Raw genomic sequence first — 26,042 nt, 5'->3', positions numbered from 1 at the left:
GATGGTTTAGTACTGTCAAATGTGACCTTCCAAGTGAGGAGGAAAAAACAAGTCTTTTGTCCTTTTATGCTTAATTAAAAAAAGCCCTGAAAGACTTTCAGTGTGTTTATGTAAGTATTTTTTCCACCTTTTTTTCCCCATCTTTTTTTTTTTATTTATTAAATAGTATTTCAGGTTCTGGCAAGGCTGGAAGTGTCTAGATGGTGGGAGAGCTCATGTATCTGATAAGATCACAAAACGTAAAAATGAAAGAGCAATTCCGAGAAGGAATTTATAGGGACTGCTTTAAACTTTGGAGTGCTTTTGGTAGCACCTATCTAACCAATGGCTAAAGAAAACCTTTGTAAAAGGTTCAGCAGCTTCATCCCTTCGACTGAAGTGTTAAGAGCTCACAATAAACATCCCTTACTTCCTAGGGGTCTCCTTAAACAGTCCTGAGATTTCTAAGGGATTGTCTACACTTAAAATGCTGCAGCTGCGCTGGGGCAGGTGTGCTGCTGTAGCACTCAGTGAAGATGCTGCTTACGTCCACAGGAGAGTTTCTCCTGTAGGAGTAGGGACTCCACATTCCGAACATGCAACGCAACATGCTATGTTGAAGGGAGAAGCCCTCTGGTTGGCATAGCGCTGTCTACACTGGGGGTTAGGTTGGTATAACTCTGTCGCTTTTCCCCACACCTGAGCGATGTAGTTATACCAACATAAATTGGTAGTGTAGCCCAAACCTAAATGTTTATGTACATCAGGGTGTGTCACACCTGGGCTAGCCCAGCGTTATACCCGTGCAGTACGTCTATGTAGGGGAGTTTGCATTGGTATCTAGCTACAAGGATGCAGAAAGTACTGTTGTAGACACACCCAGGAGTTTAAAAAAACAAAACATTCAGGCCCTCTTCATCATAAAGAAACAGACAAGAGCACAAAGCCAGATTTTAGTATTCTCCAGAAGTCACCTTTGAAAACTCTTTTTCTGCTAGAATTTGGTGGCATACAGGGTGGGATATGAAAATATAGGATAAATGAGGTATTGGAGTTTCAACAGGGATACAAAGGGCCCATGCAGTTGGTTCATTTATGCTGTTCTGAAAAGATTCCCCGAGAACCTCTAGTGAGGGTGAATTTTATGAGGAGCATGGCATTGTCTTTATTTAACACCTGCTTAATGATGCAAGCTGAGAAACTGTACCACCACTTTGCAAGCACTTGTACCAGCTGTTTCTTTTTAGTGTTTGTTTAATGTTTTTACTGTTTTAATCCAGCATATAAAGTCCTAAAATTCCCCCTGAGTAAACATCTAGACAATAAAGAATTTTGTGTATGTGTATAAGGAATGACAGTGGAAGAATCCTGCAGCAGATCAAAACAAGCCGTAAATTAATCTCAGTGGTAAAGCTTGCTAAATTAGAACAGTTCATAAAGTGAAGCTAGTGCAAGATTTAAATAGTCTGTCTTTCAAATGGTTAAAGTTTCTGCCTTTTGAACTTCTTCAAGTTATTTATAAATGGTAAATCTGTCTTGTGTAGTTGTGCTACTTACTCATCTTGGTCATATAAGCAAGGTTTATTTTTGGGAGTAGACAGGTGAAGGTTTTATGGTTGCTAGTATAATTGACTAGGATTCAGAACATCACCTGTTGCCTTTTATCCACTTACTTGCTGAGAGGATTTAGTTCAGACTTTCTGGGCAGTCAAAGAGCATGCTTTTGAGGCAGTACAACAGAGGCAGGACTCTGTATGGAACAAACAGGTTCATAGTAATAAAGGAACAGCAAGGGACAGAGATTTAGCAGTCCAAACTTGATTGTAATCTAAAAACATGGTACCACATATTGCAATAGGGAGGCTAAAGTCTTGGTGTCTTGTTTTTGTTCATTGTGTGTGGCGTTTGCTGAACCTGGGTCTGAGCCCTGGGTTAGTGTGATTTGTGTGTAGACAGAAAGGGGGAGGGAGGTTAGGTTTTAGTCTGCATTTGAATCCTTTGTTTACATTGCAGTGTAGACATACTGTGACTGGATACTCTGAGTCCCAAAGATACAGGTGCAGTCTCTTCATTATGAAATCTCTTCTGTTGACACCTTAACTCTTTGCTTCTGCATTTATTTGTTAGCAATTTTTACATTAGGGGATTAATATGATCTTTCAGTTTGGCAGTCAGGAGAAAACATTTTACTGCATGTTTTGGTATTAGTTAAAAATAAATTGAGTGCTGTGTTATATTGGCTCCATCTTTTAAGAGAGTTGCATTATCTTTATTATAAATCTTAAACATTTGTACAACCTACAATAAAATTGAGGCACTCCCCTTTTACAGCAAGTGCATTTGTATCATAACTTGCATCTGATAAAATAGAAAAACAGCTGTTCAAGGTTTTCTGAGAACACCAGCAAAATAACTGGTGACCTGTATTTTTCTACATCACAAAAACAGTACATAGGTGGCACCTCAGATGTGTAATCTCTACTCAAGTGGGGTTTAGAATTATAAGCGTGGAAGGGAAGGAAAGCTGTAGATCAAAACCAAAGTGCAATTGGCAAAGCTATGTGGAGAAAAGCTTATACAAAGCCTTCTTGCATTGTGCTGGGCTCTATCAATTCTAATTTCTCTAGCACTTACAGTTTATCCACTTAATTTTTATTCAGGGGTTGCAGCTGGAAAGTAAAATGTTAAAAGGCTTTACCATTAGTCAGGAGTAGCTAAGAAGGCAATTAGAACTGCACATTAGTAAAGCACCAGACCCAGTTGAATGGCATCTGGGGATTTTGGAACAACAGAAAGAGGCTTTTTGTGGGATTTCACCGGCCTTCTAAGTACACAGATAATACAGAGGATTGGGAGCTCGCTAATATACTTCCCAAACTTAATCCTTTTGTGCAGGCAGTTGAAATCTCCCAGTTGTGAACTTATGAAAACTGAAAACATTCTAAGGAGTTAAGAAAAGAACACGAGAGGAGCAAAGAAACACTAGTTTACACATGTAAACCTGACTTGACTTGTAGTGAAGAAATTGGCAGCTTTTGAAAGAGCAGATTGCATAACAATTATAGATGACTAATGCAAGGGACAGCCAGACTGGATCAAGATATGGAAAACTGACTCGCACATTCTAATTTTGGGTATTTCACTGAATCCATGTATAAGGTGGAGCGGGTGAGGCTTTGAGGGGGACCAGAGTACGATGCAGAATGATTTGCACAGTCATAAAGCTTAAGATGCAGAATGGAAACTGTTGAGAGATCAGGGATTCTCAGACCTCTTCAGGGTCTGAGAATTTTTCTTTAGTGAACCTTTAATGGAAAGATTGTCCAATGTCCAGTCATTCATGATCTCCAGAACAACTTCCCCTTCCATGTGTGATCACATAATGCCCCTGTAGCAACTATAGTAATTCCTTACATGGGAAAATATTAGGAAAGTATCTAAGATTTGTAGCTGGCCTTCAGTATAATTTAGTAGCTGGAAATTAACTAGCACCATTTTACCAAGTCAGTTCTTTATACACTATCAGTGGTTCACAGATCACTGTTGATCAAGATTAAGAATTCACTTGGAGTCAGTGAATGGAAGTATCTCAAGCTCTACTTGAAATTCTCTTGGATTCATAAACAGGGGACTCTCAAGTAGGAGTAAAGAGGATATTTTTTCTCTGTATTTGGCACTGGTGTGAATACTGTGTCCTAGTGCTGGTGTCCATAATTCAAGAGGAATGTTGATAAATTGGAGAGAGTTAGGAGAAGAGCCACAAGAATGATAAAAGGATTAAAAATCAGGCCTTATAGTGATAGACTCAGGGACATTAATCTATTTAGTTTAACAGTGAGGAAGTTTGAGGGGTGACTTGATTAGTCTATAAGTACCTACATGGGGAAGAAATATGTAATGGTCTCTTCAGTCTAGCAGAGAAAGGTATAACACAATCCAATGGCTGAAAGTTGAAGCTAGACAAATTCAGAGTGTAAATAAGGCATACATTTTTAAGAGTAACTAGCCATTGGAATAACTTATCAAGGGTTGTGTTGGATTCTGCAACACTGACCATTTTTAAATCGAGTAGCTGGTTTTTCTGAAAGGTCTGTTCTAGGAATTCTTTTGGGGAAGTTCTGTGATCTGTGTAATTTAGGAGGTCAGTGTTCCCTTCTGGCCTTGGAATCTATGAAGATGGGAAATGATTAGTGAATGGGACGATGAGACAAAAGGGACAGCATTAGGGCCTCTCATTTATCTTGTATATGTTGCTACTTGAAGAGTAGCACAACCTGCTGGTAACAGAGAAAGAGGGGACAGAAAAGAAAGATCTCCTGAAGAATCCCCACTCTAACACACCTTTAGTAGGAGAGATGGTCACAGCAACCAAGGTGCACCGACCGAGCCAACACCAACGTTTTAGTACAGCCAGATGCAAGTTAATTCATTTAGGAGCATAGGATATAGGCAAAGGGTGGCCAAACTTACTGATCTTCCAAGCCGCATACGACAATCTTCACAAGTTCAAGAGCTGGCTGTACCTGTCAGGGCTCGGGGCTTCAGTCGCATGGGAGGCACTTGCTGGGGTTTGGGGCTTCAGCCCTGCTCCTGTTTAAGCCCTGAGCACTGGCAGGTGCCCCCTGCTGGGCAGAAGCCCTGAGAGACAACTCTCACCCCCACCCCTGCTGGGCAGAAGCCTCTACCCCACCACCGTGCTGCAAGGCAGAGTCCTGAGCTCCATCCCTACCCCAGTCTGGTAGGTGGGGAATGGGAGGGACATGGAAGGCTCCCCGAGCCTCACTTTAACTGTAAAAGAGCCACATGTGGCTCGCAAGCCACAGTTTGGGCATCCCTGATATAGGCTATACTTACAACCCCACAATCCCCAATCTGGTGTCTGTATCCTGGAAATCAGTGACTCTGAAAAGGAATTAAGGACCATTGTGGATAATAAATTGACCCTGAGCTCCCATTGTATCTCAGGATATGTAAACAGGAATATTGAGTAAGAGTAGGGAGGTGTCAGAGTAACAGCCGTGTTAGTCTGTATTCGCAAAAAGAAAAGGAGTACTTGTGGCACCTTTGAGGAGCCCATCCAAAGTGACAACTCTTCAAGTTAAAATCCAAGTTAAACCAGAACATCTGGGGGGGGGGGTAGGAAAAAACAAGAGGAAACAGGCTACCTTGCATAATGACTTAGCCACTCCAAGTCTCTATTTAAGCCTAAATTAATAGTATCCAATTTGCAAATGAATTCCAATTCAGCAGTTTCTCGCTGGAGTCTGGATTTGAAGTTTTTTTGTTTTAAGATAGCGACCTTCATGTCTGTGATCGCGTGACCAGAGAGATTGAAGTGTTCTCCGACTGGTTTATGACTATTAATTTAGGCTTAAATAGAGACTTGGAGTGGCTAAGTCATTATGCAAGGTAGCCTGTTTCCTCTTGTTTTTTCCTACCCCCCCCCCCCCAGATGTTCTGGTTTAACTTGGATTTTAACTTGAAGAGTGGTCAGTTTGGATGAGCTATTACCAGCAGGAGAGTGAGTTTGTGTGTGTATGGGGGTGGGGGGGATGTGAGAAAACCTGGATTTGTGCAGGAAATAGCCCAGCTTGATTGTCATGCACATTGTGTAAAGAGTTGTCACTTTGGATGGGCTATCACCAGCAGGAGAGTGAATTTGTGTGGGGGGGTGGAGGGTGAGAAAACCTGGATTTGTGCTGGAAATGGCCCACCTGATGATCACTTTAGATAAGCTATTACCAGCAGGACAGTGGGGTGGGAATAGGTATTGTTTCATATTCTCTGTGTATATATAAAGCCTGCTGCAGTTTCCACGATATGCATCTGAGGAAGTGAGCTGTAGCTCACGAAAGCTTATGCTCTAATAAATTGGTTAGTCTCTAAGGTGCCACAAGTACTCCTTTTCTTTTTTAGTAGGGAGGTGATAATACTTCTGTATATGGCGTTGGTGAGACCACTGCTGGAATGTTGTCTAGTTCTGCTGTCTCTGTTTTAAAAAGGATGCACAACTTGGAGAGGGTTCAGAGAAGAGCTACAGAAATGATTAAAGGTCTGAAAAACATGCTTACTATGAGACTTGGGAGCTCACTATTTAGTTTATCAGAAAGAATGTAAACAGGTGATTTGATCGTGATCTAAAAGCACCTGCATAGGGAGAAAAAAATCTGACATTTTGAGTGGTGCCTTCAATTTGATAGACATAACAGGATCCAAGCTGGGAAGGTGAAATTAGAAAAGTTTAAATTGGAGTGCAGTTGTAACTCCTTAACCGTGTGAGTAATTAACCATTGGAACTGCTTGCCATGGGATGTGGTAAATTCATCATCACTTTCACTCTTTAAATGACGTTGGATGCCTTTCTAATAGATATGCTCTATTTCAGCCATAATTTATTTGGCTTGTGTTTATAGTAGAAAAGAATTCCTTCCACTGCTGGGATTACAGAGGGAGATTCTTTACCCGTTACTATGTAAGAGGTCAGACTTGCTGATCATATTGGTTTCTTTTGGCCATAGTCTATTAAATCAGTGAAAACCTGAGAACTAGTTTCATCCCTTGGATGGATGGAAAGGGTGGCCAGGTGGGGAATCCAAGGGTGGAAATTGTCCTGTGGTATGAATGGATTAATTATATGGGCTGATAAATCACTTGTGTTGTCTTTGGTCTCTAATTTCATTTTAGACTAGGACAACTGTGGAAATTCAAGAGAGCCTAATAGCTTTTTTCTAAGCCAAAGATCTCTTCCATTTCTTAATTTCTATGATTATTAAGCCATCAAGCCCTTCCTGCTCCCTCCTGGAGCTAGTGCAGGACTGTTCTCTACAATATGTTATGTACTGTTTTGTCCAGTGTAGTTTTAAACGTCCCAAACAATGGGGCATCTATTATCTCTCTTGGTAGAGTGCTACTAACCTAAATTTTCCCTTTATCTCACCCTATAGCTCCAAGTTGTACCCCTGTGTGCCATACTGCCTTTAATAATTGCTCTCCCTCCTTGACATTTAGACCCTTCAATAATTATGCGCTCTCATATTCTGTCCACATATCCCTGGCCCACTACCAGTTATTTCCATAGTTCTGTATTTCCATGCAACTAATTCTCTTCTGCCCTCTAATTGGAGACGTAAAACAACAAACTCTCTTCACTTTAATAATGCCTTATTGGTAACAAGATACTTCATGAAATAGAACAGACCATTAGAAAGGGCAGGTCTACACTATAAATTTATTTTCAGTATAACTTCATCACTCAGGGGTGTGAAAAATCCACACCTTTGAGCAACAAAATAATACTGACCTAACCCCTGGTGTAGACAGCGCAAAATCGATGGGAGGGCTTTTCTCGTCAACATAGCTACTGCCTCTTGTAGAGGTGGATTAGAGTCTTCACTGAAGCGCTACAGCGGCGCAACAAGTGTAGACCTGCTCAGAGCGCCGGGGGGATCATGGCCAGTGCATTAAAAGCATCTATATAATATTTGGCTCTAAGGATAGACTGACAGATACGTAGAATATAGGTACAAGATGTCGTGAATGTATCCAAGAAAAAAGAAAAGGAGGACTTGTGGCACCTTAGAGACTAACAAATTTATTTGAGCATAAGCTTTCGTGAGCTACAGCTCACTTCATCGGATGCAGCCTTCCAGGGCATAACAATTTTGTTTGGAATACTGCATCCACTTCTAATCAAGGGTGTGAAAAGGATACTGCTGAGCAATGTGTGAAGTTGTGACACAAGAAACAAACTGGAAAAATACTCATTTTGCCATTGCCCCATTAGAGTTTTGTCAAGGAGAGTTAACTTCTAAAATTAACTTTGGGGCAAAGTTTTGAAACAGTAGCCCATCCATCTAAACCTTAGTAAAGTGGTGCGTGGTATATTTGGATAGGAAGAAAACTAAAGCCATTCTGGGTGAAGAAAGCCAAGTCATAATTAGCCTGTACACCAGTAATCTGGGAGATATATAAAACTGTTTCAGGTGGTAATTAATGTGACAGAATCCAGGGTATAGTAGCCCTTAACTATTAGCAATGAGAGGAGATGAAGACTTTACACTGCTGTTAGTTGTTTCATCCACTCATCAAGGATCTTATGATTGTCTTTTGCCCAGGCATGCCGAGTGTGTGCAGTTGATATCTCTAGGCACTAAGGAAAAGATCTTAAAGCCCAAGTTCTGGCTCAACTCCCTGAATCAAAACAGTATTTTTGCTTTAGTAACATCTATTTTTTTACTCCACCCTGCTTCAAGAACTCAGTTCATCGCCTTCCTGGCATTGAGGAAGGACTTCTGGCTATTTACTGCAGAGCTCACTTTCTGCTAAGCGTTGCAGCATCTCCACCAGGTGTGGAAGCATGCTTGGTACAAACCCTCCATTGTTACCAGCGATTTAAGGTTTGCATATTGAACAAGTGTGAGCACTTAACTTAAATGTACTGTTTGGCAGGGAATTTGAAAGTCATTCTGACTTGCACCAGTGAGCAGTTGTAACTGCATGTGCTAGCACCTGCTGCCAAAATCCTTTCTTGCCTGTACATTATTGATGGACTGGGCCATATGCCAGAGACTTTTTAAGATCCCAGTACAACCTCCCAAAGCACAAATCCTCAACCCTGTAGACAAATTAATCAGCTCCAGTTCTGATTTAATTACTTTTACACACACACATTCTTGTTTCTTTGGGTATTTTGGGAAGGAGTTTCCTGTTCTTTTCACTCTATAAATTCTCTCTCATAGTGCAGGGCTTGCTGCTGATGCTGTTTGTTTGCTGAGAAAGATTCTTCAGTTCCAGATTATTCATTCAGGAGCTGTCGAGTTCAAAGCAGGAAGTGTGACTCACTTAGTAAACAGCAGAGTCTTGCAGTGGAAGGCAGAAACCCAGTATTAGATTTCTGTGGTAGATCTGCCGTCTGTTTTTGGTTGTACACCACCACCACCACTGGGTCTGATTGATTTTTTTTTTTTTGCCCCTGATTGGATGTGGGCAAGGCCCCATACATAACATGATTGTATGGCTGTGAGATGGCTGCATAATTCACCCCTTTCCTCCTAGATGCCACAACTTCCTAAACTGCACTAGAGAGAAATGCTGCTGTAGAGCAGCTCATAGAAGATCAGCGTTGGACGGGACCTCAGGAGGTCATCTAGTCCAACCCCCTGCTCAAAGTAGGACCAATCCCCAATTTTTGCCGCAGATCCCTAAATAGCCCCCCTCAAAGATTGAACTCTTAGGGAGTCCACTCTGACAGTGTCTCCCTGTTCCCCACCCAAGACATTGATTCTGCCCCATTTATTTAGTCCCCACTCCCTAGCTTTCAAGCGGTGCAGGAACTGCTAAGATCTTAAACTAACTCTCTAAATGGCCCCTTAATGGGGCAAATGTATATTTCCATTTCATTTTTAATTTCTATAGTGTTCCTGACCAGTATCTTAGCACACTGTCATGCCATTGGATTTATCCTCACAGCACCTTAGTGATGCTGGGAGCATTATCTTCATTTTATGTTGTGTATTAGGGATGTAAAGAGTCAATAATTTACCCAAGGTTACACAGGAAGACCTTGGTACTGCTGGGATTAGAATGCAGAATGTAATAATCCTTATTTACTTCCTCACTGTAGTGCATTTTTAGATTTATTTCAATAAAATTGAAGGTTATTGAATAAATTTTTAATTAGCTACCAGTGTCACATAATGTAAAGCTGTTCTATTGCACAAAGAAGCAGCGGCATGGTGCTATGGATGGGACACTAGACTAGGAGTCAGGACACCTGATTCTGTTTTCAGCTGTTCCAATGAATGCTCTTTGACCTGGCCAAGTTACCATAACTTTCCCATGCTTCAGTCTTCCCAACTGTGAAAGGGGGTTAATAATCAGACTCACCTTTTGTAGAGTGCTTTGTATTCTACAGATCAAAAGTATGAAGTATTATTGGCCAAGGTTTATTTTAAATGGTTGCCTAAAGTTAAATACCCACATGCATAATTAGGCATCTGAACAAAAGTAGCCTGACTTAGTGCTCATCACCCACAAATTGGGTTTGAATCCATGAGAGAAACTGATGTTTATCGTTGAAAATCTGGCTGCTTTTATTTAGTAGCCTAAGCGTGGATTTAGGAGCCCAAATTCAGTCAACCATGCTTGAAAACTTTTGCCTATTTTTTGTTTAAGTTGGGCAGCCTTGGTGCCCAAGGTATGTCAGAATACCCATTCCATTCTAGGATGCAAGTCACTGGATGCTTTCCTTCTATGCCATCCATACAGCATCTCAAATTTCATCTTTCTGTCCACCCTCACCTAGCTCCTCAGCACTCCAGGAAATTCCTTTTTAGCTGAAGGGTTGGCTTAGTGACCTAAGCTTCACATATTAATCACTGGTTCAAATCATGACGGAGTGGAACTCCTTCCAGTTAGACAAACTTGAGTTCCGGGCACTTTAAGATACATGGGCTTGTCTACACAGGAAGTTAGTGCAGAATAAGTTCAGGTGTAAATTGAAAGCGCAATAGCTATTCTGCTCTGTCCCTTCTGTGGGATGTGCTTATTCTGCACTAACAGCGCCATTGTGCAGTTTAGCTTAATCCACTTTAAAGCCACTTTTAGGGCAATATATGCTTGTTCCTAGGTAGAGTTAGCGCAGAATAAGCTAATGTGTGAATTTAAATTGCAACAGCTATTCTGTGCTAACTTGATGTATACAAGCCTGTAGAAGCTGCAATCCTCTCTGCTGTGATGGACATTCAAGGTGGTAGGTGCCTTTCAGACAAGGTAGATACCTTCTTACTGTGTAGCACTTTAAATAAGATTTGAGGTTTGTATCTTGTGGCCTTGGACAACAATGTTCTGTCCTCACTACTGTTACGTAGTGTACTTGAGTGGTTCTAACTTATTTGATTGTGCCCCTCCCTTTATTTGTGTCTGTAGTAGTTTATGGCCTGCCCTCTTTCTCCCCCCCCCCCCCCCCCCGTACATATATGGCCACCCAGGTCTGAAGGCAGAGCGGTGCCTGCTCTCTGGTCATGCCCCTCAGTTTGAGAACCTCTGGTGAACTGTGCACGGATGGTTACCACCCACATTTCAGTGGAGTTGCATGTGTACCTGAAGCCCTTTGGGATAAGAAGCTATAGAAATGTAAATTATTTACCCACTCACATTCAAAGGCACTACCCTTCTGGCTAAGGAGGGGCTAGATGCGACTTTCTCCAGAACTTGTTATCTCTGTTGCCTAACAGTCAGGAAAGTCAGCCCTTGAGTAATCTAAGATGCTCTGTCCCCCTGTGGACTAAGTGTGCCACCTCTGCAGTGCTTCCAACCGGTGCCAGCTGGCAGAAGAAGAAACTGCTTCTGGGAACAAACCTGGGTCTACTAAGTGGCAGTAGCCACTACACTGATTATCTCTCCTTTCATGTCTAAGTTTTACTGCGTAGAATCATTTGAGTGCAGATTGTAGCTGCCATGTTGTCTGATGTAAATCTCTGACAGTTTATGGGCATAGTGAGATGCACAGCTGCTTAAGAAAATGGCAGATTTTGTAGGTTGGTCATACCAGGAGTGGCAAACGTCCCAATTTTTTGCATGTTAACCCCAACTAAAGCGATTGAACATCAAAGGAGCCAGTTAGCAGTCTTGGTGTCCTAATAACAGAAATAAAATGTTGCCTGTGAACAGAGCCTGAAGTTTCTGATTATTTTTTTTAAACAAGGAAAGAAATGTGAATTAATCATAGTCCAGGATGTAAGCACATTTTTAAAGTAAAAGACATAGCCACATGGGTCTCTGGAGCTGCCTGAGCCAAAAATAACATTTAAAGACTTAATCTGGATGCAGTCTGAGTGAGTGTGTGTGTGTGTTGTGCCCAGAAATGCATCAGACATGCTGTTTTCAGGTAGTACTATACTAGCCAGGGATTTTCTGATTTTCATGGGACGCTAATAAACAGGGAGGAAAATGCCTTGTGCTGTGTTACTGACTTTAAAATGGGAAAGGCACTTTATGCCTAACCATTTGGTGGTGCGGACACTAAAGACAGAAATGTCCATGCTCAAAGACCAACAAAGAAAATGGCTTAAAACGTATACTCTGACTAGATCAGTTTAGACTGTCAACGTATAATTCTGCTAGAAAAATATCGTAGCATGATCACCACCTAAGTGATACATCATGAGAAAATGTCCTTTCAGCTTCTTACCCTCATTCTCATTATTTACTGATTTAATCCTTTGTCACATAAGTATATTGAAGGGCTTTACAGGCATTAATTATGGCTCTCAGTACTACTGCGCAAGTCATAATTGTCCCCATTACGTAGAAGGGGAAACTAAGTCACGCTGCCCTGGTCTACACCGGGGCGGGGTAGGAGGGGGGAATCGATCTAAGTTACGCAACTTCAGCTACGTGAATAATGTAGCTGAAGTCAACTTACTTAGATTGACTTACTGTGGTGTCTTCACCTCAGTGAGTGGACTGCTGTCACTCCCCCCGTCGACTCCACCTGCGCCTCTCGCAGTGGTGGAGTACAGGAGTCGACGGGAGAATGCTCGGGGGTTGATTTATCACGTCTAGACCCGATCCGGCGGGTAGCATAGACATACCCTCAGTGAAATGAACTTGGCTCCGGGTCACACAGCAGGTCAGTGGAAATGCTGAGAATAGAACCCAAGCACCCAAATTCCCCTTCCCTGCTCTAACACATACTCTGCACACTGGTTTTGTTTTGCTTTTTGGTTAGGATTAGGTCGCTCTCAGCTCTCTTCAGAACAGTCTGTTTATCCCCATGGTAGGAACATTAAGGTGTATGTGTCATGTACTTTAAAGAGGAAAATCTGTCATTAGGAACTCTTCAGTAACTAGCCCAATAACTTGTGAGCATCCATTCTTTCCTTTTTTCACCCTGCTTTCTCTGACTTAATTCACACACTTGGTGTCACCTACTCCATCAGAAGGACCCATACAAGTAGAACCACACTCTCAACACTCACACCAGCCTGGCCAGTTGCTCAAAAGAGCTCTGCTCCTGTTTAGCCACCAAACCAACTTGCCATGTTTTTAAAATAGCGCGGTACATTGGGTGCTTTGAAAATGTGCCCATAAGTGTCACAATGAGAGCGGAGGGCCACTTCTGAAGATCACTCTTCATGTGATAGTCTGTCTGCCTGTGAACCTTTATGTTGTAACAGTGGGAACGAGCCAGCGTGCAGGGGCACGGGCAATCTCTGAGAAGATTCTCCTTGAACTCAACTTTGTGCACCTCCACAAATAAGTGTAAAAATATACAAATCAGCTATACTATTGGTATAATAGAACGCAACAAGTCATTCCAACACCAGCTATGTTTGCCCCAGCACCTGCTCTACAATGAAACAGGTCTGTCTGGGTGCTACTAGAGTCCCCACTAGATAATTGCAATGGTCCAGTCTGGCCTTAGAATATATGAATCACTCTAGCGTCTGAACACCTTACAAACATTAGTGAATTTATTCTCATAACCCGTCAGTCAGACAGAGAATTATTCTAATCATTTTACAGAAAGGAAATAGATGAAGTTACTTGCCCAAGGTCACATAGGGAGTCTATGGCAGATCCGGGAACCCAAATCTCCAGAACCTTAATCACAAGCTCATTCTTCCTTATTATTAGCAACTAAAAGGCCATTCCGTTATAAGAATTAAAGCGAGGGTGGGAGGAGGGGCAGGTGAGCTTCCTGAATAGAGCTTGGCTTTCTTTGAACGTTAACTACTTCTGACTCATTGTATCCACCCTGTGCTGCCTGATGCATGTAGTGTAAGCAGTGCCCGTAAATTTACTACTGCAATAAAGGGCTTGTTTTAATTCACTGCGAACGGTGTCCATCAAGATATTTATACCCCTGCTTTGCCATTAGCATGGTATCTGAGTGCTGCAAAATCATTTGTGACACTGTAGTTAGTTAGGTTGGGTCAACATTTCATTTTCCCACTATTAACAAGGGTTTATTAATTTAGCTGTAAAAACGTATTGTGGGCCGCAGCTTGGTGCAAAAGATCTTGGCTCCCAGTCTTTTTTCATTCCAATGAAAATGTGCTGTCTGCTCACACTTTCACTTAAAATTTCCTTTTACAAGTGTATTCTGTGGCACAGTTTGCAGCCTTGTAATTTAGACCCATTATGTTTTGTTTTGGTTTGTTTTTTTTTTTCCCCCAAGGAGCTAATGCATTTCATAGTTGGAGTTCCTTTCTTCTTAAATTTACTTGAAAAATAGGTCTTTAAGGCCAACAGATTTCTGGATGTGTATGTTAAGCTGTTGGGCTTGACACAACAGATTTAAAGGTGCTTTGAGAACTACTTCCATGCCAAATGCAGTCCGCTACCATTTTCCTCTTCATTACAGAGCTTGTCCCCCAAAAACTATTGGTCCCAGCATGCTCCACCTTGATGTTTGTGCCCTGGCTGCATTATATCCTGGGATTTGCAGGTTGTCCTAACAAGCAGCCAGTGTAGCTCTCCCATTGCCTGTATCAGTTTTTTGTGGGCTTTGTAAGTGCAGGCTAAGGGCAAAGTCCTTGCTTTTCTTTTCTTACTCATTCTTATTGAGTTGACAGGAGTTTTGCCTGTGTAAAGACCTATGGTTTGGCCCAGTGTACTTATTCTCTATCTCCTTATTACATTACTGAAATGTTCAGCCCATCTGGAGTTATTGTAGCTTTTTAAATAAACATTTTAAAATTAGTGCATTTAAAATTACCAAAATGTTTATTCCGTGGGGCTGTCATGGCCTGTTGGATAAAGAATGCAAACTTTCCAACCTAATATGCCCCAAATCTGTCTTCTCTGGAAAACTTTTACTGTCTCTTGGGTAAATAAATGCAGATACTTGTTTACCCAAACTCTAAATAACCATGCACACACTAAATACATTGTACCAGGGGAACTATGGGTCTCTTGTAAGAGCATGTGGGGCCAAATGCAGCCTGGAGACTCCTAAAAATGAGCCTGGAACTGCAGGAGGATGAAGCTTCTCCACTGAAGTTGTGTAATCTAGTGAATTCAACCGCCATCTTTCAAGGAAGAGAGAAATGCAAATACTTATGTCTGAGTGCATTTATTTTTAAAATGTAAATTTATACACCAATCAGGTAGTGGCACTGCAGCTTGGCCTGCAAGGGCCACATTTGAAATAGTGGGGTACCCCTAGTCTCTTGGGTTTTCTGTCATAAGCTGTTTTTTTTTCTCCCCTGCTTGATGCCTATTTAATGTTTATATCGCACTAATAACCCAGAAACTCCTAACAAGGCCTTGATCTTGATGTCGTAGCCTCTGTACAAACACATTTAAACACGTGATCCTTGCCCCAAAGAGCTGCCAATCTACATCGTCTTAATTTGGGGACAGGAGGGAAACAGCCAACTTCAGGCTGAAATAACACGGAGGATGTGACAGATGCTGATGGAAGCAAATTAAATATTAAAGCTGATGCTGTGGCTGTAACTCATTGTTTGTTTTTTGTTATCCTCCACTTACTTTTCCCTCTGTGTTAAATGACATGATTTAGGACTGAAGTGCCAGCTTTCAGCCTCTAGGTTTTGGTGTTTGGAAATATACGTAGAGAGATATATTGTGTCTCTGAGCATTTATGTGTAGAGGAAGAGAGCACTCCAAAGCCTGTAAGACCACATAAAGATGTTACATAGAGCTGTAATGTAGAACAAAAACATGAAAAGTGCCCTAAAAATTCCCAAGATGGAACAAGACACGATAACTGGCAATTAAAATAAATTCTAGAGTACCAAAGCTGCAGAACCCAAATCATAGTTGACTAAAAGGCCTGGCTCTTCCAGAGTGTGGCATAGTTTTTAGGTAGCTACAGAGATCTCATTACTGAAGCACACTGAGCTATAATGTGATGTTACCACACTTTCTTTAAAACTCATTGCCACATAACCATCCTTTATGGAAAATAAATACCCTTGATTCCCACTCCCAATGGCTTCTAGTCTTCTTGCTGCTGCTTGCAGTCTCGTCAGACTTAAAAAAAAAAAAAAATCTTTCCACGTTTTTACCTAGCACCAGATTGTAGTGTCAAAGAAACAGGACTTGGACCTGTGGGGTTTCATTTTTGGTGTAACTGCATTTTTACCATGTAAAGCCACTGCTGAAATAGTGGCAGTCTTGCTTCTAGGTACAGATTTGAAACTCCTTTCCCCCTGCCCACATGTATTCTTTCTTTCTCTCCTTGTCTTAACCTACTTATTTTCCTCATACAACTACTTGTCATTGTCTCTCTGAGGAAGAGCAGGACTGGCAGCTGAGTATGTTAGAAGCATACCAGTAAATGGTCAAAAGCAGCCTGCCAAAAAGACCACCCCTGCTTTATGGCATGATTTAAAAAAATGCTGGAAAAAACCCTTTCCCTCTTGAAAAAACAAACCCCCCTACACAGGCTGAAAATCGTGAACAGTAAAAACCTTTTTCAGTCTTTTAATTTTTCTCCTCCGTCTAGTATTTTCTCAGCATAAATTAATTCGGCAGATGTAGCTTCAATTGAACATTGAAACAGGATCTGCTTGGACATCATTAGGTTTCAGGTGGCTTCTCAAACTTTGAAGAGAGGGTACCCCAGGAAGAGGACAAATATATTTGTTAAACTATTGAGAAATATTACAGGGGGAATGTGGAGAGTAAATAAGGTGGCATTCATACTTAAATCCAGTATTTTACAAACTTCTAGAGGTAGAAACCCTTTTGATAGAACTACTAAAATGCTTTCAGGACCAACAAATATTTTAAAGCTGTGACCATGGACCACCGTTCACAGACACTTTTGAGACACAGTTTGTTTGAGGGATGTTCTACAAAATATCTTCTATTATAATAAAGGAAAAATAAACTTTTTTGTTTTGTGTAAACATTAATACCTATGTTTCTCTTTCCCCCCACTATTATAAACCTCCTCTCAGCAATGCTTATTAAGGAAAGCTGCAGGGTCAACATGTAGCTTTCGGGGACATGCATCTACTTGAAAAAGTATCTAGACCCAAATGAGCATATAGAGATCAAACTACCGGTTTGCGCTTTAGCTAGTTCACAGAAACAGGTGTTCTTTTTCTTTTTTTTTTCCTTTTCCCTTTCCTTATAAAATTCTCTGCGATGCAGCAGCTATGTCTAAAAGCAAGAGAATGTTAGAACAATACTGCACAACTACTGGATGAATAAAAATCCTGCAGTATGGCCCCATGAAATGCTCTGAAGCTAACAGTTTGTCGCAGTCTATTAGGAGAGGCGCAATCCATTCTCTGGTCTTTATTATTATTTAGCTTAACTCTTTCTCTCCTTTTGTACCTTTTATTTCAAAAAGGCAGAAATTGAGACAATGATTTAAAAAACGAGTCTGCACGTAACGCTCCTCCAGGAACAAGAAGGGGGTGAATCCCTTTGTTTGGTTTTAAATGAGACTGCCGTATCCCCAATACTCCCCTTATCCTCTTGAGCTATTGAAGCAAAGCCAAGTTCAGCAGCAGCACCCAAAAGCCCTTGCATGCACTTTTATTCTGTAATTATGCTGCAGGTGGAATTTAGATGGCATCTTTATTGCGCTTGAAATGTGTCCTCCTGGTTCTGTGGGAGCAGCATTTGTGCAACTGTGCTCCTCCATGCCGTTAGAAATAGCCATTGGGCATCGATCTCAGGCAGTCTCGCTCTGTCCTGCTCCATAAAACCTGGGCCCGAATTGCCTTGCGGATGCCAGTTCCATTACACATGATCCAAGAAGTTAACTGATCCCCCTAATAGTGAATAATTTATCTCTCCATTAGGCAGTAATAAAGTGGTACACTTCACAGAGCACTGCGGTGAGAATAATTTGCATTTCCTCTTTTGGTTACAAGCGACTGCATGGCCCCCACCATTTTTTTTTATATTTAAAATTTGATTGTTCAAAATATTGTTCCCTGTTCACCAGAAGCCAACATAATGGCTTTTTCATTTAGAGCGATGTGCTCACATGCCGCTTCTCAAACAATCTGTCCTGTTCTGTTTTTGCTTAATGCTATGTAGCGATTATGTTACAGCCTCTCTCAGGTGGCTTTCTTCCCTCCCTTTCTCCACCCCACCTCCACTGCAGGAAGTACCATAAAATGCATTTATTCACTCTTTTAAATTGTTTCATTTCAGAGGTTTACAAACGAGGACCACCTGGCGGTTCATAAACACAAGCATGAGATGACATTGAAATTTGGTCCTTCTAGAACCGATTCAGTCATCATAGCAGGTATGTGCTGCTCAATCCTGGTCAGCTCTGAAAATGGTGCACATTAATATAGCCTGACTGTAAGATTAATACCAGGGACCAGATGTACTGAAAAACGTCTCTACCGCCCATAAAAAGCTCTTGTGATCTGCATTTAATCAGGGGGAAAGGAAAGCCAGAGGCTGCTTCCAAGTTTCTACTTTTTTCATTTTTTATGGTAGTATCAGGTTTTGTAGGATTATTATTATTTTTTTTTTTATACTCACCCTTTTTATCAAGACTCTGGAAGATTTACAGACAAAAGGTCTTTCACATTTCTTCATGCACTTTGAGGATGATGAACAAAAGCCGACAAACTCAGTTTCCTCTCCTCAGCCCAGGTGTCAATTTTCTTGAGCTTTTAGGCTGGCAGTTAATAAATTAAAACTCCATCTAGTGCATTGGCTACTGCCGAGAGTGCATTTGTGAAGCCCAAATGAGTTGCTCTGGAATTACTCTACGTAGTCCATGCAGCCTTTATAAGATTTGAGAAAAATGTACATGGCTGTCTGGCAGCGGATCATTGCCAGTTATGGATATTCTCCCACCCTGTCAATCCTCCTGCATTTTGGTTTCTTAAAAGGGGGCAGGGATTGTGTCACCCATTGAATGAAACTGCTGTTATATTGAAAATGTGAAGGGAGGAGGAAATCTTTTTTCTTTTCTTTTTTAATTTTATTTCAAAGACTTCATGTGAGAGCCCAGTTTGATTTCTCCTGGGGGCAGAGGGGAGCTCACTAAATGGACAAACACTGTCACTAGATTTGGGGCTGAGGAAAGCAGTTGTAACTCAATCCACTTCTTACGGCCATGCGATTAATCACTACATAGGGTGGATCTTTATTGAGTTTATCTACTTTGGGGAAATTTGTGGTAAAGGCAGAAAATGCTTCCTAGTGGGGGACATATTGTAGTATCCATAGAGAAGTGTTGGAATAGTTGTAAATCAGATTGTATAGAACCCTGGCCAGGAAATGCTGGGATGAATATTGAAGATACTTGGATAGTATTCCTTTCATTCTGTGAAGTTGGAGGCTAAGGGAGACTGCATGGTGCGCAAAGAATGTTCTTTCTCCATTGCCCTACCTTCCCAAAAGGGGTATGGAGGACAGGTTGTAGTTTTCATTTGATAACTCTGAAGTATAAACTGGCCAACCAGTGATTTGGGGGTTGCAAATTAATAATGATCAATTATGTTTTAGATTTTCTCAGCTCTGACTAAGGTCCTATCTACACTATAGAAAGAAAAGTGTAAATACGGGATTCTGTTTCTGTTAGCGGTGTCATGATTTAGCATGTATCTTGTTTCCTGGGTGAGCAGAAAGTCTGTTATAATTATCCATGTTGTACCATAGGTCTTGACTCATTTTTCTAATGCAATAATAATAGGGTTTTCTGTCCATTCAAGAATACAAGAAAAATAGCATTACACAGCTACATCACACCTGACTCTAACTGAGATTCATATTGGCACATGGTTCTTTCTGTCTTGCAGTCTGAAAAGATTAGGCTGTAGAACTGCTTGTCTACACAAGTAAGTCTTCTCTTCACTTCTAAACAGGATGTATCTGTTGGTTTTTTTGTAAACCTCGGAGTAGCTAATGTTTGAGATATCCCAACATAAAACCACAGTGAAGGCAGGGCACTTTCATTTTTACTTTGAGGTAAAATAGGTGAGAAAAGCAGTATACCCATCCTTGGGATTGACCTTGTTTACTTTGCCGTAAAAATGAAGTGCTGGTCTTCACTGTGTTTACCGCAGCCCTGTACTCATTAGTTACCCCAAGGTTTAAAAAAAACACACACACACACTTTTTTTTAAGCCGTGAAAACTGGGCCTAAAACATGCAGAAAAGACTGAGTCATGTCTTAACACTGTGTGGATACCACTGCATTGCAACCAGGTCCAAAAGCCTTTTCTGTTTGATATTCATGTGGTAAGTAAAGGACTGTTGGTAGGGCCCTCCCAAATTCATGGCCCTGAAAAACACATCACAGACCGTGAACTCTAGTCTTTTGTATACTTTTACTCTATACAAAACAGATTACACGGGGTAGACCAGCGTTTCTCAAACTGGGGGTCCTGACCCAAAAGGGGGCTGTGGGGGGGGTCACAAGGTCATTGTAGGGGGGTCGTGGTATTGCCACCCTTACTTCTGCACTGCCTTCAGAGCTGGGTGGCCAAAGAACGGCAACCGCTAGCCAAGGGCCCAGCTCTGAAGGCAGCAGCACAAAAGTAAGGGTGGCAGTATTGTGACCCTCGAACAATAACCTTGCAACCCCCTCACAGCCCCTTTTGGGTCAGGACCCCTACAGTTACAGCACCGTGAAATTTCAGATTTAAATATCTGAAATCATGACATTTACCATTTTAAAAATCCTATGACTGTGAAATTTACCAAAATGGACCATGAATTTGGTAGGGCCCTAACTATTGGAATACCAAAGAGCACATTAGTTATAAGCAGCTGGATCTAGGACAAAGCATAATTTCCTGTGTTCATAAATCCTTCGTAGGACAAACACCATTTACAGAAATGTTGACCCTTCCTTTTCTTATTGATAGCCCCTGTTTTTGTGCTGGGTAGTTGATACAAGGTGGCCTCCACTGAAAGACAGGAGGTACAAATTATTTCTGTTTCAGCAACTCTGAAGTAAAGCAGAAAAGGGCTGTTTTCCTTAAGCTTCCATCATCAACAAGCAAACAACTTTCTGCTTGATAGATTCAAACAGAATAATATGCTAGTGATGGGCTCCTGTTAATAACTGGACTACTGACTAACATCACAAGCAAAAATGAAACTGACTGGGTGATGTGTTCTGGATAATCAGGAAACTTTCTGCTGTGTAGACTGAGCTTCAATTACAAGCTGAATTGTGGCTCCATGGCCAGCTATATTAATATTGTAGCAAACTGGCCATTTCAGTCTTGCAGAGAGATAATTATAGTGAACTAAGGTGCTGGTGGAGGTAATTTGCACTTCTATATGGCCCTCCATTCCAAGGATTTCAGAGTAACTTTGTGCACGCTAATTAATCCTCAGCAATTCCTGTGAGCTGAGTAACATCCCTATTTTAGAGATGGAGACACTAACGCACAGAGAGGGTTAGTGACTTGCCCAAGTTCACACAGCAAGTCAGTGCCAGGGCAGTTACTTTAAAAATCACAGTACCATGAGGAATTTCTGCTTCTTCAGACTATTTTTTTTTTTTTTTTTATATCTATCATCTTGAGGGTCATGCACAAAACATTCTGCTTCCCTGCAGCACCAATTCAGCAACAAGTACCCTGCACTGATGCCAGGGTAAGCCCTGTTTTTAAATAAGGAAGGTGCAACAATACATTGTTTTCAGTTGTAGTGATCTCAGTGCAATTTGAAATACGTTATTTTTGTTAATACCACAATATTTGCTGAAAGGACAAAATTAACAGAAAAGTATTGTCGCTTGCTTTGTGAACACAAACAAAAATCCTAGATGAAAAAATCCAAGCTTCCTAAAATAACACAACTGAATCTAAATGTTAGGTGTATATTCCTGGTCTGTCTTGTCCTGTGAGATGAATAGAATGGTTAAAATTAATCCTGTGACCTCACTTTGATACTTTTGGTTTTTTTTGTTGCAATCTGAACAGATCAGACTCCAACTCCAACCCGTTTTTTGAAGAACTGTGAGGAGGTGGGGCTCTTCAATGAATTGGCCAGTTCCTTTGAGCACGAATTTAAGAAAGCCACAGAGGATGATGAGAAAAAGGCAAGAGGCAGAAACTACCATTCCAGTAAAACTGAAACATTCACAGATTGTAGGGGCTGAAGGGGGAATTATGTTGTTCTGATGAAAGGCATATGTTGTAGGGTAACGAAGTGTTGTTGTCTCATAGATTTAATAAGCTCAATCACATAATTTATTTAGTAACTTGTGTGATTCTGGCTGTGCTACAGTCCGAGTCCCAGTTAGATCTGATTTTAATAACCTTTTGTTACTACAGCTTCCCCCCAACCCCCGCCTTTTTTTTTAAAGCAGTACCCACAATATCTGATCTCACATGTCCTGGCAAAGGAATGCCTGAGAAGTACAAGTACCTTGTTAACCACTTAGGCTCTGATCCAAAGCCCACTGGGCATCTCTTCATTGATTTCAGAATCATTAAAGAGCAGTTCCCAAAGCTATGTCTTAAAGGCATGGTTGTGGAAATAACCTTTTTGACCATGTTCTGCCTTTCCTGTCTCCAAAGGATAGGAAAGAGGCCAAGCTTTTGTTGTGTACTTCTTGAGTTCTGAACAGTTGCATGCTGCATACAAATAGAGTGGAGGTTCCATGACAGAGTAAGAGTTTTTAGATCTAGAAGACAGCAAGATCTCAAGCAACTTAAGAGATTCTTTCCAACCCCTTCCATCACTGAATAGCAGCTGATGCATATTGTACAACTGCATTGGTATTTTTTAGACTGGCTTTTAAGTTTATGAAATTGGTATATGTATGTACATTTGTACGTACACGCGCAATTGGCAGCTGTGTTCAGAAACACGGCTGCATAAATCTGTTCAAATATAGCAAGTTCAGAGTTAAAGTAGAAAATTTTGTCATTCGCTCACTCATTGAGTACCAGGTGTCTTTCAAACATTTGTTGATCTTGCATCCTGCATGTGCTGCAGGCCGAGGCACAGTGCGGTGGCGTGTCATGCTTAACTCTGAGTTCCCTGCCTTTCATTAGCTACAGCCCAGAACTTCAATATTCTTTGAGGGTAGCTAGATTTTGTGGTTTTGTGTATAAATGGTTGAGCAACCCACAGTCTAGCCAGTCATTTTATATGTAAGACCACCCATCTCCTATGCTGCCTAATAGCTATAGTTAGGATTCTGAGACTTCTGGGTGTTTTTGCTTTTTGCCTTTTTTTTTTTTTTTTTTTAAACTGCAGTCAAGATATTTCCAGCAACAGCCAGGAGAATGCAGCAACTCAAAGCTTTGGCTGGCTTCAGGCGTAGGGAAAGAATTATCCCTCCTAGAAGGGCCCTGCGCACACTAGAGCTCAGACCCAGATGGTTTGTCGCTCAGTGAGCCTGGCTAGAGATGCATTTGTGAGATGCTTTGAACACTTTGCTAAGTTGAGCCCAGTTACTGCTGTTTTGTTTTGTCCTGCTGTTCCAAGGGTGGCCTGGACACCAGCATGTGCATGTTAATTAAAAACATTGGCATAGTGGGGGCTCCCGTGGACACGTTTTAAGTGGTTTGAAATGTTCCTGAATTTTAATCCCTTCTCTTCTGTGATTTAACAGTGAAACGTCCCTGCTTAAGAGGGCAAGTAAATGGTTACTTCATGTATTGAAGGCAAGGCTGCTGCATAACTCGGCTATAACAGGGGCCCTCTAGGGCAATGCCATTCAACTAGAGAGATGGCTCATCAGGGAGAAGAGCCATAGATGCCTATTTTGACTCTATTTCAATTCCCCATCCCACAATGATAAAGTGTCCCACCATGTTAGTGTCCCCCCTGTGACTTGGCTTTTTGCCACTCAGACACATCTTCTCTCTCTTCTCCTATTCCTTGATGCCTGCTGCAGAGGCTTGGCTACTTAGCTCTCCCCTGCAGACTCACGTAAGAGCTGCTTCTGATGTCCCTGGCCTTTATGGGATCCATGAACTCCATAAGAGCTAGGGTACTGAAGGAGCCACATCCAACTCTAGAGCCACAGGCTAAGTGTCTCTTGCCTTTAGAACGGGGTGGGCAAACTTTTTGGCCCAAGGGCCACATCTGGGTATGGAAATTGTATGGCGGGCCATGAATGCTCATGAAATTGGGGGTGGGAGGGGGTGAGGGCTCTGCGGTGGGGCTGGGGATGAGGGGGTTGGGGTGCAGGAGGGTGCTCTGGGCTGGGACCGAGGGGTTTCGAGGGCGGAAGGGATTCAGGCTCCAGGCAGCACTTACCTCAAGCAGCTCCCAGAAGCAGTGGCATGTTCCCCCTCTGGCTCCTACGCACTGTCCCGTCCACAGGTGCCGCCCCTGCAGCTCCCATTGGCCATAATTCCTGGCCAATAGGAGCTGCTGGGGTGGCGACAGGGTGTGGAGCCCCCTGGCTGCCCCTTTGCATAGGAGCTGGAGTGGGGACATGCCACTGCTTCTGGGAGCCAAGCAGAGCCACGGCACGCGCGGAGTGGGGCAAGCCCCCAACCCCGCTCCCTGGTTGCAGTGTCGGAGCAGGACAAGCCCGAGACCCTGCTCCCCGGAAGGAGCTCGAGGGCTGGATTAAAACGTCTGAAGGGCTGGATGCGGCCCCGGGGCCATAGTTTGACCACCCCTGATTTAGAAGTCTGCACTGTACACAAAAAGGCCCCTGTCCCTTGACAGGTCTGTTTTTGTTGTTTGCCTGCATGTGCCACCAACTAGGCAGTTCCCTCATGCTGTCATGAGTGCGTTTGCCTCACCCTTCTTCTGGGCAGAGTCTGGGGGAGCTAAGAAGTCATTGCTAACTAGTTAAAATGGGGCATATAGTACCCTTGTAAACTGGTGTGCTGGTGGGTTGCCAAATTCAAGCATATGGTTAGGTTTTATTTTAATGGGGTGCTCATAGGTATTTAATAACTTGCATGGCTCTTTGTTTACTTTTGATGATTGGTCAATAAAATAATTGAGGCTGATTTATACAATGCTTTACAGCTCTTCTGTGAGTGAAAGTGCCTTCTGTAACTTGCAGGCATTTGACTTTGTTACCTGTTCTACTTAGCGGAGCCTTTTTACTAGTAATAAGAATTCCATGTGTATGTGTTACTGAGGAACCACAAAGCACTGGCCTTCTGGCCCAGGGGATGTCTGGTTTTTGTTCTTTGTTTGTACAGCACCTACCACCATGGGGCCCTGGTCCAGGACTATGGTTTCTGGGTGCCATGGTAATGCAAATAATTAAAAAAGCCTTTGATAAGTGCTGCTAGGTGCAGCTAAGCAGTGGCCCTGGAAACTAGTTGTGTGTTTCACTAGCGGTATGAAGTAACTTTCATTTAATGATTTAATCTTTTCCCATTAGAATGCTGGACCTCTGGACATGTCTCTGCCCTCAACCCCAGACATCAAAATAAAAGAGGAGGAGCCAGTTGAGGTGGATTCTTCCCCTCCAGACAGTCCTGTATCCAGTCCTCAATCCCCACAGATCACAGAGAAGGTAGGTTTCCTGGGCCATTCCCACTGGCTGTAATTTACCTCTTTCACCAGGAGAACTGATTCTAACTACGATAGAATAAGCTCTTTCTTCACTTAACTGTCAAGGCTTGAGTTGAAGGTTCTGTTCCCCTCCTTAAGCAGGAGAGTGAAGAACTGATTTTACATTAAGACAGATTGTCGTCCTTAAGTTTCCACATAAATTCCAAAAATGAACTGCTACCTTTTTTTAAAAAAAAAACCTGAGAAGTCACGTTCCTGGGGAGGCTGGCATCGTACTAACGGGGGTAAATCTGAGGGGTTTTTGCAGTCACTGGGGCATGGGTGATCAAGCCTTGTGGTTGGAGCAGGAGCTATCCCTAATGGTCAGAGCTGAGGGTCAAAACCAAAGACCGCATCAGCTACCAAGCCGAAGGTCAGAGCCGGAGACAGTCAGGTGCCAGGCCAAGGGTCTGAGCCGGAGACAGCGTCGGGATAAGGCAGAGGAGCAGGAACTGGGAGCACACGGGTCTGGGATGGGAAGATAGGAACCAGGAGCAGGCAGGGAAGCAGGAACTGGGAGTAGGCAGAAATGCAGGGCTCAGGAGTCAGGTAAGCAGAAGGGGTCCGCAGTGGCAGCTAGCTAAGGATTCCTCTAGTTGCTCGGACAA

At 42.2% G+C, this 26,042-nt stretch overlaps 1 protein-coding gene across 6 annotated transcripts in view; it reads left to right on the top strand.

The window, feature by feature from the left end:
• The window catches only part of ATF7 (activating transcription factor 7), a 108,077-nt gene that overhangs the window by 49,774 nt on the left and 32,261 nt on the right, over positions 1–26,042 (top strand). For all 6 annotated transcript variants that reach the window (XM_073319013.1, XM_073319015.1, XM_073319011.1 and 3 more), the window contains 3 exons: positions 18,127–18,223; positions 21,876–21,994; positions 25,262–25,396. In XM_073319013.1, coding sequence (XP_073175114.1) covers positions 18,127–18,223; positions 21,876–21,994; positions 25,262–25,396 — 351 coding nt within the window. The remainder of the gene's footprint in view (positions 1–18,126; positions 18,224–21,875; positions 21,995–25,261; positions 25,397–26,042) is intronic.

The sequence above is a fragment of the Lepidochelys kempii genome, chromosome 20 (assembly GCF_965140265.1).
Source record: "Lepidochelys kempii isolate rLepKem1 chromosome 20, rLepKem1.hap2, whole genome shotgun sequence".
NCBI lineage: Eukaryota > Metazoa > Chordata > Testudines > Cheloniidae > Lepidochelys > Lepidochelys kempii.
The sequence above is the reverse complement of the archived record's forward strand: the minus strand, read 5'-3'. Positions and strand labels throughout refer to the sequence as shown.